General features: G+C 46.3%; 1 protein-coding gene across 3 annotated transcripts in view; it reads left to right on the top strand.

Annotated features, from left to right (window-relative positions):
- Nucleotides 1–660: 660 nt before the first annotated feature.
- The window catches only part of ash1l (ash1 (absent, small, or homeotic)-like (Drosophila)), a 28,150-nt gene continuing 15,790 nt past the window's right edge, over nucleotides 661–13,020 (top strand). For 2 of the 3 annotated variants that reach the window (XM_032534873.1, XM_032534871.1), the window contains exons 1-4: nucleotides 661–930; nucleotides 1,855–1,945; nucleotides 4,813–5,602; nucleotides 6,925–11,305. In XM_032534873.1, the coding sequence (XP_032390764.1) occupies nucleotides 4,997–5,602; nucleotides 6,925–11,305 (4,987 nt within the window). In that variant the 5' untranslated portion in view covers nucleotides 661–930; nucleotides 1,855–1,945; nucleotides 4,813–4,996. Of the gene's footprint in view, nucleotides 931–1,854; nucleotides 1,946–4,812; nucleotides 5,603–6,924; nucleotides 11,306–13,020 lie in introns of those variants that run through there. The other variant, XM_032534872.1, reaches the window with a different exon arrangement.

The following is a 13,020-nucleotide window of genomic DNA, read 5'->3' as shown; positions in this document are numbered from 1 at the left end:
GATCGACTAGTTTATATTTTCGATTCAGCAATTATCATTTAGTTAAAAAATTGACAAAAAAAGGTGAAAAATGCCCATCACTAGACCTATATAAGTCCCCAAATTGAAACTTTGAGATTATTATTTTGTGTGACCCACAGTCCAAAGATAAAACAATAGAGTAGGCTAAAGCAGCAGATCCCCACGTTTAAAAAGCTGGAACCATTTTCTTTACTTTATTTTAATAAACTTTACTTTAACTTTAATTTAACGTCAATAAACTGATCGATTGGTAGAGTTATAACTCAGCTATAACAGAAAAGAAGAACTAACATCCTTATGGAGCAGATGATTTATTTATAGGCAAAAGTGCTCACGTTGCCTCCTCCCGTCTCCTGCCTACTGTTTACTGTAACGTTATGTTGACACTGTGCTGCTGGCACCGCCAGTTGGGCAGTTGACTGTTGCATACCAGCAAACACACCCTCGCCTCAACCGGCCGAAAACACAGTAACCGAAAATAGTGAAATAATGAAACATGCATTTTTGTCAATGACCAAGGACCGCATGAACCGTGTACGACCGACATTTGCTCCCACTTTGCCCCCCCCTCACCTTCCCTCCCCTTCCCTCCCCTTCCCTCTCCGCGCTCCCCGGTCCTCCCCTCCCCTCCCTCCCTCCCTCCTCTCTGGGACTGAGAATGCCCGTGTTGTACTGACACAGTAGCGATACGGGCTGAGTAGACATGGAGGCCCGATTAACGAGAGAGGCCCGTGCTGACACATCCAGGCCTAGCTAACGGCGCGTCGGAGTGGATTTCGGAGCATCTCGGGAGATTTTACGGATACCAGCTGCTGTCAGGAAAAAGGATTTTAACACCAAGGAAGAAGAAATAGAAAGAGATCCATTTCGGGTCTCTGTTGATTCAACGCAGCCGCCATTTTGTTGACAGTTAGTGTTTTTTTTAATAACCTACACCGCGCTGCATCTGTTATTTACTAACCACTGGAATTTAACTCGCCTCGGTTTTGGCGAGTGTATTTATTTCGATTTTACTGTTCGTTTATCTTTGAATCAACGTCGGAAGATTTTTATGGTTTAGCTGACATGCTAGTGCATCGTTAGCCATCCTAGCTGAGATGTAGTAACACGAGTGCCTACGAGAATGTGACGGAGATGTAAGATTATGTGCATCACTTGTGCAGGGTTGTGTCAGATTCACTTGGTTTGAAGAAATTGTTTGAAAGCTGTAGGCGTTAGCCACTCATTCGCAGCCTAGCTACATACAGTGTAACGTCAAGTTAAAGCTGTGCTGGGCAAAATTAGCCTAAATCGTCCTCAAACAGGCTGCTGATAGATGGCTAGTTAGCTGCTGCCAGTGCCATTGATACCAAATGTAGCACAGGCTGTATATTATTGGACGGATGATAGCTACTCGCGTGTTACAAAATAAACAAACCTTTCATAATGTACGAGTTATAAGGCGCCAAGTGACCACGTCATCCCGATTACTTTACCTCCTTGCCTATTGTCCTAAATATTATGGAAATAACGTTACATATTTTTGGGGGATACTTTACATGGTGACGCTCAGCTTACACCATCGCAACTTAGTGTTTTGAAGGTTAACTAACATTTGTCGTACGTGGTCAAGAGCTGTGTGCGTTGGTTTCTGATTGGGATTTGCGGCTGCTTTCAATACTATTACCTTGTTATAACCTAGAAAACGGCATAAACATTTGTTATGCAATTGTAGTTTGAATACCCCAGATTGTCGCTTTAGCTCCTTCTACATGTCTTTGTTTTATATCTTAAAAACAACATTGATATAGCCCAAATCTGACATTTTTCATGTTTTGGTTTTGGGTAATTCAGCACTGATGATACAATGTGTCCACCACGTTGATACACACGAAGGGAGGACACAGCCAAATAATGTGAACACCGTTTCTGGACAATTACAGAGGTGGGTGAATATCCTATTAATATGATATTTTGTAATAATTTGCTGATTTAGTGTTGCTGTTGACATAACAGTGCAGGGACAGATTTCTCACTGTTAGTGTCATCAGTCCATTTAGCCCTGTTTGCACTCAAGTAGATGTTTGCTAAATTATTTCTCGACTGCATGCATTGCAGTGTCACCTTAACGACTTTTAGAAACTGCAAGAGCGTGTCTCAGTCCGGATTTCCTTTCGATTGAGACAGCAATTATGAGTATGCCAAAACAGGGAGGAATTGGCTGTGTAAATTAGGGGTGATGCGTTGGCAGAGGGGCAGTGTTTAATGTGTGAAACCGAAAGCAGAAAACGTTATTTGGTTTGTTCAGCCCTTCGCTGGCCAGCTCCGTTTTTGCATAACACGAGGGACAGTGTCATTACTTAAAATGTTATACACAAATGTTATGCAGGCAGTGTATTTTAAAGCACTTAATAACAAAGAGGGAACTCCTCGGGGCTGCTACAGACTGATGATGTTTGCAGGGTGCTGCTCTCACTGACATCTGTCATTCCGGTCCGGTTTATTGCAACCTCACCGCAATTCGTTCACCATTGAGGTTTAAACATTATAGCCGCTTCTTTAGTTTTAGGTCATGGTGTGTTAGAGTCATGTTTGAACACTCGCTATTAAATGATAGAAACTAATGGTAGCAGTAAAGGAATGTGGCTGCTTTCCCCCTGAGCACGGCTCTGTACTAATACCGATAGAGTAAAAGCCCTGGGAATGACACGGAGTTCTGAGGGCAGACGCCCGCTCTCATGTGAATTATGTGGGGGTGGGTGGGTTGGATACTATTGCTATGACCAAAGGGAAATCAGCAGTTATGAACAACGTGTGCAAAAGTGAGAAGGGAGGGAGTAAGGGGAGGAAAGAAAGGGGAGGGGGCGCGGTAAGTTGTTTACTACGTTCCAGTCTGCTCTGCCATTTCTTAGGTTGTTGGCCTGATATTGATTATTGATTCTCCTGTTTTTTAAAATTTTCATTCCTGACATATGTTAGTGTTTTATATGTCCGTCTTTCTACTTTAATTCCAGGTTATTGCACGTAAAGTAAAAGCCAACAACAGGCAGGCATGATTGATATCTGTCTTTAAAACCAGCGGTGCTGTCATTCTTGTGTTTTGCAGTATGACTGTAAAAAACGAAATGACTGCAGTGTAGTGTTAACTGCTTTGTAAATACAAAAGTACCCTGATGCTAATCATGAAAATTATATGGTTTAGTGTTACATCTTATCAATCACAAATTAGAAAGCTGTTCGGCCCATTTTCAGATCATTTACAGGCGAACAAGTGCCAGTAAATGACCTGGCTTAGCTTGTTAGAGGTGAGAGGAATGCTTTGACTCTCCGGCAGCTTTTTTTTTTTTTTAGACTTGTGTCAGTAGCCTCTCACAGAGTTAGATGCTACAGTGGCTTATTTTTGGCATAGCTGCTGTCAGGCAGCGGAAGCCGCTAGTATCACTTCAAGCGCTTAGTATAAAAGAATGGGGAGAACATTTGTCACTCTGTAAGAGAAGGACACAGGGAACAGAGTTGGGGGGTGGGGGGTGAAATGTGTTTTTGATTAAAGTGGGACCACAGTGACTTTAGTTTGTGTGCTGTTACTACTGCTTTCCAAGTTTGCGAAATAGAGGAGGATAAGGACGGAAAAGCTTAAAGAAAACGGTGAAAGAACACAGAGATTGATTGAGTGTTAAAGAAAAGAGGGAGGTGTGATTTGAGTGTGGTATGTGTAGCGAGGGGGAGTCTGCAGTTTTGAGGCGAAATGGAGTGAGTAATTGAAGTAAACACAAACGAGGGCGTGGGGGAACCACAGGCCAGACTCTAAAAATCGGGCCGCGTTTACCCTGTGGTTCAAGAAACAAGTCTCTTCTACTGTTTTCCACAGTCATAATCCAAAGCAAACATAATCTAAGACTTTGTATAGGGTAGCTTTCTTGTCTTGCTGTGACACTAGTGATGTGTCTACTTGTATGACTTTCCTCAGGCTCCATTAAGTGGCTCCTTTAGTGCTCTCCACTAATGTAGGGCGCAGAGAAACCGCCGGCACATTGACGCTCTATCACTCACACTCAGTTGCTGCTGGCCAAGGCTGGGAAAGGCGGCCAGATCCTCTGTCTAGTCCCAGAGGGCCCAATATGCTGAAGTCACAGTTCTGACTTGCCTCCAAATGACTTCACCCAGTGAAAGCACCTGCTTGGGGGCGAATCCACATTAAATCACTCAGTGACCACAGGGAGCTGTAGACAACTTCATTGAATTGGGTTGTCCTCTAAGGTGCACAATTAGGAAACATGCCACTCTCTGTTGCTGCTGTGCTAACGTAGGGTACTAGCACTTTGCAACAATCACAGGCACCTGTTTTTACTGCAACTAATAAGGGGATTTAGGGGATTGCTCATTTGACATCTTATCCTTTAACACCTTGTAAGGATGTGGCAGCACTGTGGGATTAACTATTGACTCTGGACTTTATAGGCTTTGTAGTTCTCAGGTGGACAATTCAGAGTCCTTGAGCCTAAGTTACATTTCTCAGGTAGTCTGTCTGTTTAAATAGGTCACATTGCTATATGCCCTGAGGACAAACACACCATAAAAAGTCCCCCAGACGGAATGAAGGACAGCCTCTACCCAAATAGATGATAAAAAATGGTTGCCCTCCGTCTGCTTTCTACCATCATTCATAATAAGATGTTTTATACATCTCAGTTGCAGGGCGCTGCTTAAAACTGTCAATGTTTGGTTGATGTTCTGTGTTGCGGTGACTAATGTTGAGTTTTCCCCCCCCCTTTCCTACTCTCTCCCTGCTATACCTGTTTTTACTCCCTACAGTTGAAGGACGGAGATAGTGGGCTGGACAGCCGAGGAAAGGACAGAAGCCACCTCGAAAGCGTCACCCTCACCGTTATCCCCCTCCCCCTTTCCCCCCTAATCCCTATCCCATCCTCCAACAAAACTCTACCTGGTATCCACAACATCCCCTCCCTAGTAAACCTGCACACATAGTAAAGTTCCGATGGATCTGAAAAACCAGGGGGGAACTGCAACTTCACCCCCTCTTCTCTCAGGTGTCCCCTCAGGGGATCGAGAGAAGGAGGGAGGGGGTGGAAAGAAAGAAGAAGAGGAGGAGAAGAAGAGAGACAGAGAGAAGGAGGGAGCTACCACTGTCTCTGCTGGTGCAGGAGGGGCAGGAGCAAGTGGGCCAGGAGGTGCCGGTGGTGACCAATCCCATTTCTCCATCAAAGAGAGCAGCCTGTCTGAGGGCAATGTCAAACTTAAGATTGGCCTTCAAGCAAAACGAACAAAGAAGCCCCCTAAGATCTTGGAGAATTACGTGTGCCGACCAGCTTTCAGGGCTACCGTGAGGCATACTGGGCGTGGAGGAGGTGGTGCTCGAAAAAGTGCAGGGGCTACAGGTGATGGGGCAAGCATTCAGAGCCAGAGTACTTCAAATGGCAGAGAAAAAGATAAGGAGAAGAGTCCCAGTGTCAACAGACCAGCCTCATCATCTTCATCAACCCCCTCTGCTAAACCTCCTACGCCACCTCCTACGGCTCCTCCTCCTGCCAGCATTACCCTCCTGTCACCCTCCCAAGTGAATGGGAGCGCTCTGGCAAAAAGGGTAAAGACGGACAACATTGTCAATTTATTTTGATTCAGCAATGGATTCACATTTTGCCAAAAGTGAACATTCAGTATTGACAGCCAGCGTGTCCACCAATAGAAACAGATCACATCATATTCTGAAAGCCACGCCCACCGGAGGGGAAAACAATTCTCTGCTCCTCGTTGACTTTTATTGCGTCAAGGTGCCTCCTGTCAATTCCGTCTCCTATCAAACAACAGCTAAAAGCTGCTGTGTGGTGGGATGCACTACCAACGATGTGCATAACCCTTAACTTAAGTTTTTTTTATAAGCTGCTGACCCGAAAAACTAACTATATGTCTGTAAATTAAGCTAAGAAAACGTAACGTTGGGTATATTGTTAGGTTAGTGTCAGGATCCAATCCTCTCCCCATTGTCTCTGCTGATTCCTCACATCTGATTCTACTTTTGTCTTAAAGGAGCTCAGTTTTTGTGTCGGCAGCTTATAAAAACTGCGTTCTTTACATTGTTGGTAGTGAATAGCATCACATAGCAGCTTTTAGGCATTTTGCTGTTTGCTAGCATACGGTATTGATGAGAAGGCACCTTCACGCAAGTCACTGGAGAGCAGAGAAATCTTTTCCCCTCCGGTGGGGGCGGGACTTAAATGTGCTCTCTCTATGTATATTTATTTAGTGTACATTTACCTTACTTCCTTAAAATGTTATTAGTCAGTTGTCAGTAATGCAGTGGTCCACAAAAAGGTTACCATAGTAATCACCATGCCATTGCATGGATAAAGAGCAGAGCATAAATTGTTATTTAGTTTTCTTTGTGTTCTCTTTTGTCCCAATTCCTCATGCACCGCCCCCTCCAATCTCCCTCCGTCTGTGTCGTCTATCCTCTGTCTCTGCCAGGCCATGTCCTCTCCACCCCCCTCCTCTGCATGACCCCCTCTCTAGCGCTCCCTCTCTGTCCCCAGTCTGACCCTGATAAGTGTTATTGAGTTGAGTGTAACTTCCCCCCTGGGCATGCCTGGGGAGCAGCAGACAGAAAACCTTATCAATATGTGGCAGTTTGTAAATAGGTATATAAACTTATTTCTGATTAATATTATGTACACTACAGTGTATGACTTTTAAACATGTGTTCAAGTGTTTAGAGATACATACATCCATGTGATTTAGAAATTAGACATTAGAAATTAGAGGATTTCTTAAATTTAATTAACAAATCATGAACATAATGTGAATCGCAGACGTTTGTTAAAGTACATTGATCCTCCCCAGTAACCACCTATTATTGTCATTAATAACTTGCCATCTTGTTCTTTTATTTTTATTTTTATTAATTTTAAGGGTTCACCAAAGATGGATTGCAAGTCTGATACAAAGCCAGACACGAAAGCAGCCACCACCACATCTGAGAGACCCCTTAACCTTCACCGCCCCCCACCAGACAGCAAAACGCATCCCTCTGGGAAGAAAACACCAACCCCACAACTTAATGCCCGGACATCTTCACCTTCTCCACCACTACCTGCATCAAAAGAACCCAGTTTTGAAGCTGTTAAACCTCTTCAATACAGCTACAGCACTGAAAGTCAGAGAGACAAGGACAAGGGTGTTCAAAATTGGGGAGCACCCACAGTCACTGAAAAATTAGCTCAACTCATAGCAACTTGCCCACCATCAAAGACCCCTAAGCTAGCCAAACCTGCAAAGATTGACCCCGCTCCTCCTCTCCCTAGCTCAGGCTTTATGGCCCCCACAGCCAAGCAACGAGACAGGGCTATGGCCAATAGGAATACATATTCAAGAGTAGTACACCTTTCTCCACCACCTCCTGTATCACGGCCACCTGGTCGTCCCTATGGTTCTAGGAACAAGGACTGTGTTATGGAAAATACCCCCCTGACACCACTGAGACAGGAGGACACAGAAGGAGCTGAGAAAGCTGGTAGCAGCAGCGGCAAAAGCATCAGCAACAGCAGTAGTCGCAGCAGCAGCCCAGCACTCACTTATGGCAATAAACGCCTGTCAGCCATGTCAATGGAAAGCAACAATGACAACAGTAGCATTTCTAAGCCACAGTCCCATCCAGCTCACTGCTCGGTCCACACCACATCTTCGCCATCTTATCCCATTTCATCCTCTTCTAGCACTTCAGCTGAGCAGAGGACATTGAGTGCAGTAAGTCACTTGGGCTCCCCTGTTCCCTCACAAGGACACCATGCACGAGAGAGTCCTGCCTTGGCAGAGGAAAGCAGCGCAAGTGAGAGGGAGCAGGACAGTGACAGCCCTAGAGACTTAACCAGGTGCCCTCCAACAGGAACAGGAAAGCCAGAAGGGAAAGACAAAGGGGCTAGTAATCAGTCACTGCGAATTGAGAGGGGGAAGAGCTCTAGCCCAAGTAAGCAAAGTCCCAATCGTGATAGTAGCAGAACTGGTCGGAACTGCAGTCCCCCTATGCCTGTAAGACAACGGGCTTCTTCTTCACCAGAGCCAGATGGTGACGAAAGCCCTCCAACGCCTCTTAGAGATGATTCTCCTGATTCATCCATAGACTCTCCAGCAGAGCAGGACAGCAAACCCCTTAAAAAACGCAGAGGAAGAAAACCCCGCTGGTCCCGTGTTATGAACAAGCCGCAGGGTCAAAGAGCAGGCCAGGACAGTCCCTTTGACCAGAGCAAAACCACCTTGCCTTTATCTTCAAGCTTGGAAATGCTGTCACCACCGGTTAAGAGACCTGTGGGCAGGCCTCCAAACCCAAATAAGGTCAAACCAATACCTGTGTCACAAAGTCCATCGTCACAGCTTTTCCAACCCCAGCCGAAGAAAAGGGGAAGGCCGAAGTCCAAAATGCCAAGGCTTGACGCTCCGCCACATGGATGCCTTACTAACAAGCTGGCCCCCTCCAAGGTCTTTTCATCTTTACTAAAGTCCAAAGAAGAGCAAGATCCCCCTGTTCTTCACCCAGAGGTGGACCTGAACCCCCCTAAACCTATGCCAAGAAAACGTGGACGCCCCAAGCGCCTTCCTCCTACCTTACCCCAGGAGGGTCAGCCTCCCACGTTGGCTCCAGAGGCAGGGGACATGGGAGACAAACGGTTCCGCAGCAAAGGAAATGGTCAGCTTATCATGAAAACTATCATAGGCAAGATCAATAAGATGAAAAGTATGAAACGGAAGCGTATTCTTAGTCAAATCTTGTTAGGCCCAAGACCAGAAGAAGCCCCTAAATGCACCACCAGTGGGGTGGTTGGCTCTGTGGAATCTGCAACCCAATCGTTGTCCTCCCTGGCTGCTTCTTTTGGGGGAAAATTAGGGCCACAAATTAATGTCAGTAAAAAGGGCACAATATACATGGGTAAGAGGAGAGGTCGTAAACCAAAATCTGCGACTAATGCCATACTAACTTCAGAACCCTTCCTATCTCCAAACACCACTTCCCCTCTCCATCACCATCCATCACAGTCCCAGCACCAGCACCAGCTCTCCTCTTCAGAGGTCTTTCCCTCCCCCTCCCTCTCACAGTCTAGTGGAGGCCACAGTCCCATCAGTGATGCCAGCTTTGTGGAGCCAGGTTCTGTGCACTTTGCAGGTCACTATTCTAACCCCCATCATAGCCACAACGCATTCTCCTTCCCTCCCCCAACCTTTTCAGCCCCTAATCCTCGCAACCCAGGATTGGGCTCAACGTCATCATCTGTGGCCACAGCAGCTTTCCAGAAAAAGTCAACTTGCCGTGGATACCATCACCACCACCACCATTACAGACAACACTATCATTATCATAAGCTTTCCCCTCCCAGGCCGCTGCATCCCACCTCCCCTGCCCCCCTAAGTGAGCTAAAAGAAGCCACTCCATCACCAGTCAGTGAGTCACACAGTGAGGAGACGGTGCCCAGTGACAGTGGGATAGGAACGGACAATAACAGCACCTCTGACCGTGGTGAAAAAGCTGGAGGTTTGAGTGGAATTGGGATGCCACCAACGATGGGCACTGGATTATTAATGCCAGGGGTCATCAGTTCAGTTATGGGTCCAGGGGTGGGCCTTAATTCTAGAGGAAGGCGACGTCACTCCGCTGTGCTTATGGAACATCCCTCACCCTCTCCATCACCCCATGGGGCAAGGTCATCACCCGATCCCAGGAGACCTCACCCAGCAGCTCCCGCCTCCTCCTTAATAGGACACAAAGAGAAACATAAGCACAAGTGCAAACGCCGCAACCATGGGTGCCCTGGCTATGACAAGCTAAAGAGACAGAAAAGGAAACGCAAGAAGAAGTACTTGCAGCTGCGCTCCCGGCGGCATGACCCAGACTTTATTGCTGAGCTGGATGAGATTGTTGTGAGACTGAGTGAAATACGGATAGCACACCGTACAACAGGGCACCGGCTCAGCAGTGGAATAGGCATAGCAGCAGGAACAAGTAGAGTGCCAGGAGTGGGAAGCAGGGCCAGTGGGGGCATAGGAGGCACAGGTGGCCCTCCTCCACATCATTATGTCCACAGGGACCTCCTGCCTACAATCTTCAGGGTTAACTTTGGCAGCTTCTACTCCCATCCTGCATACTCCTGTGACCCATTGCACTATGTTCGTAAACCAGACATGAAGAAGAAACGGGGACGGCCTCCCAAACTGAGGGAGTCCATGTCTGAGGTTCCTTTTGTACCTGGGCTTGGATTCCCCCTCTCCAGTGGAGGCTTCTACCACCCCTCCTACAGTGTACCCTACTCCTCTGGGCCTCTGGGTTTGGGCTATTACAGAGGCTATCCTCCAGCTAGCGCTCTGTATCCCCACCCACACCACCAGTCACCGCACACAGCCCCATCCCACCACTCTCATCACTCACCGTCTTTCCCCCCTCCTCCCCCAACATCTTACATGCATCATCACCACCCTTCACATCTCCTGCTCAACCCCTCTAAATTTCACAAGAAAAAACATAAGCTGCTTAGGCAGGAGTACCTGGGAGGAGGAAGGTCCCCTGTCCTGTATCCACCTATGTCCTCTGAGCTTTCCTTTAACTGGCACCACAAACACAAACACAGACACAAACACAGAGAGCGCTGTGCTGAGGAGGACAGAGAGGAAGCAGCAAGGGGAGGATCAGGGAGCCGGGCTAGTGCAGGGATTTCTGACAGTGGAGCATCAGGGAAAGGGGAGCGAGTTGGCAGTTTAGGAATGGCAGAGTCTTTACAACGATGCCGCTTTGGACGAGATACCTCCAGCACGAGTGCCAGCAAGCAAGCCGCGTCCACTTCTGCCAACTCTCCTTCTTCTTCCTCATCCTCATCTGCAGAAAGGTACAAGCGCAAAGAGAGCTCCATGTCCTGTCTAGGCCCCTCCAGGCTTGCACTCGGTAGCAGCTCAAAAGGTCACCAAGTAGAGTCATGGTTCAGAATGGGTAGCTCTAAGACAGACTACTCTAAGCTTTCACAGAGTTGTGTGGCCCCTGGCAAGGGTCCCTTCTCAGATGGACGGGCTGAAGACCAAGCAGGCTGCTCAGACAGCGAAGATGAGGAGCCCCTCAGCCCCACGGAGGATGTAGAGCCTGTAGACCATGATTCTCCAAACCTTACAAATCTGTTTGCCTCTGCTATCACCCGTACTTCGCTGAAGGGGGGCAGGAGCAGAAAGACTGAGGTAGTCACAGAGTGCCCCAGCTTCTCCCGTATGGACCGGCCAATTAGGAAGGAACATCCAACATCAGCAGAAAGGAGAGAGTTAGGTAAGTCTAATTTTTTTTTTAGTTTAATTGTAAATCCGTATGAATGTGCTGCCTACAGCAGAGCATTTATTGATTAACTGATATAGGTTACAACAGCATCGGCATATTTCATTTTGCAAAAAGAAAAGACTGTATCGTAACAGTAGCAGCAAGGAGCTATTTGCATTAATTTGTTCTTGGACATTAAATCCCATATAAAGTTTTAGTTCATGTAGCTCTATATGCTTTTGAGTTTTTACGAGCTATTCTGCACAGAAAACCTTTTGACCTAAATTAAATTTGACATTGTTAAAGGTTGTTTGAGTCACCAAATCCCAAATTAGGTCTGTGCATGAAGTTGTAGCAAGAATCCTGTGGCTGAATATGATTGGATGATGTCCGATTAGCTACATGGCTTGGCACAGCTATGTTTTAACTAGTACAGTGTCCAATCAACAAGACTCAGCACTTGTTCCAGAATGTATTTACCGGCAATAAGGCACTTGTTTTTAGGAGCAGGATCCTTCCCTTATAGTAACCACAGGCCAACATTTTCAGCTATGATAAGATGAAAAACACAAAAAGTTTCATCAAGACGTCAGACGCATCATTGCCATACAGTATGTGAATATCAATGTGATTTATTAAGGCAATAACCGTTTCAGACATTGCAATATGGCACAGCAAGAGGACTCTCAAATCTTGCTTGATCTCTGCTCAGTAAAGCCTGTGTATCACCTGAAAATCCTTCATAATGCTGAGAAGTTGTGTAGTGGTTACAACTGGAACCATCAAACCACACTAGAAAATTATCTCTGTTGCACTCTCATCTGTCTCCTATCTTTACAAAGAAAATACTAAGTGGAATGGGACACATATTTTGGTGAAAGAATTCCCACTGAACATTGACAGTGACACCCTCTGTGCACACACTGTCTGACTTGTTTTTAGTAGTGGGCTTGGCAAGAAAAAACATGCATAATGACTTAAACTGGCCCCTTTGTGAGTGTGGATGGTCGCAGTTGGCCACAGTTGATATAGCATTCTTGCCAGAGTAGAAGGGGTGGAGTGTTTTGTTAACTTACTATATTTAGTGGACATTTCCCTCAAAGCCCACAATGTGAGGCCTAGTCCTATCCCTCTGTACACCCAGCACCTGGGCTGAGCTGATGTTCCTGATGTAAGACACAGCGCCTCAGCAGTGGTCTTCATCAGTTTGACTTCAAATGCCCCCTAACAAAGACTGATGTGCTTGTATGTCTGGGTGTGTGTGTGTGTGAGCACTGGTAGGGTGGATGTTTGTGTGCATGTTACTAACTGAGATGGGAAGCTGAAAGGTCCCCGTTGAGGCAGCATGGTGCAGTTCAAACCATGCTGGGGTAATCCTGGATTAGAGCTCAGGACTCGGGGTCACCCAGCGGTCACAGACTGTAAAGGTAGAAGAAGTCAAAGGAAAAGTGGGGAATGATGAAAGTAGGTAAATGCATACTGACTGAGAAGTGGAGGTTGAGAGTGAGAGTGGGGAAAAAGGCCTGTAAGGGAGGCCAAGCATAATATGTAGCAAAAAAAGGGCAAGACTAGGTTTCTATCCAAATGTTCCGATTGCATGTGAATTTCATCGGAAATCATTCAGAAAATGCAACTAAGTGTTTGTTTTTGTCAACTACTGTTTAGTAAGCCAAATTTAACCCATGCATGATAACCTATCATGATTGTATGCTAAGCTGTTCACATAA

Source organism: Etheostoma spectabile, chromosome 14 (genome assembly GCF_008692095.1).
Source record: "Etheostoma spectabile isolate EspeVRDwgs_2016 chromosome 14, UIUC_Espe_1.0, whole genome shotgun sequence".
NCBI lineage: Eukaryota > Metazoa > Chordata > Actinopteri > Perciformes > Percidae > Etheostoma > Etheostoma spectabile.
The sequence above is the reverse complement of the archived record's forward strand: the minus strand, read 5'-3'. Positions and strand labels throughout refer to the sequence as shown.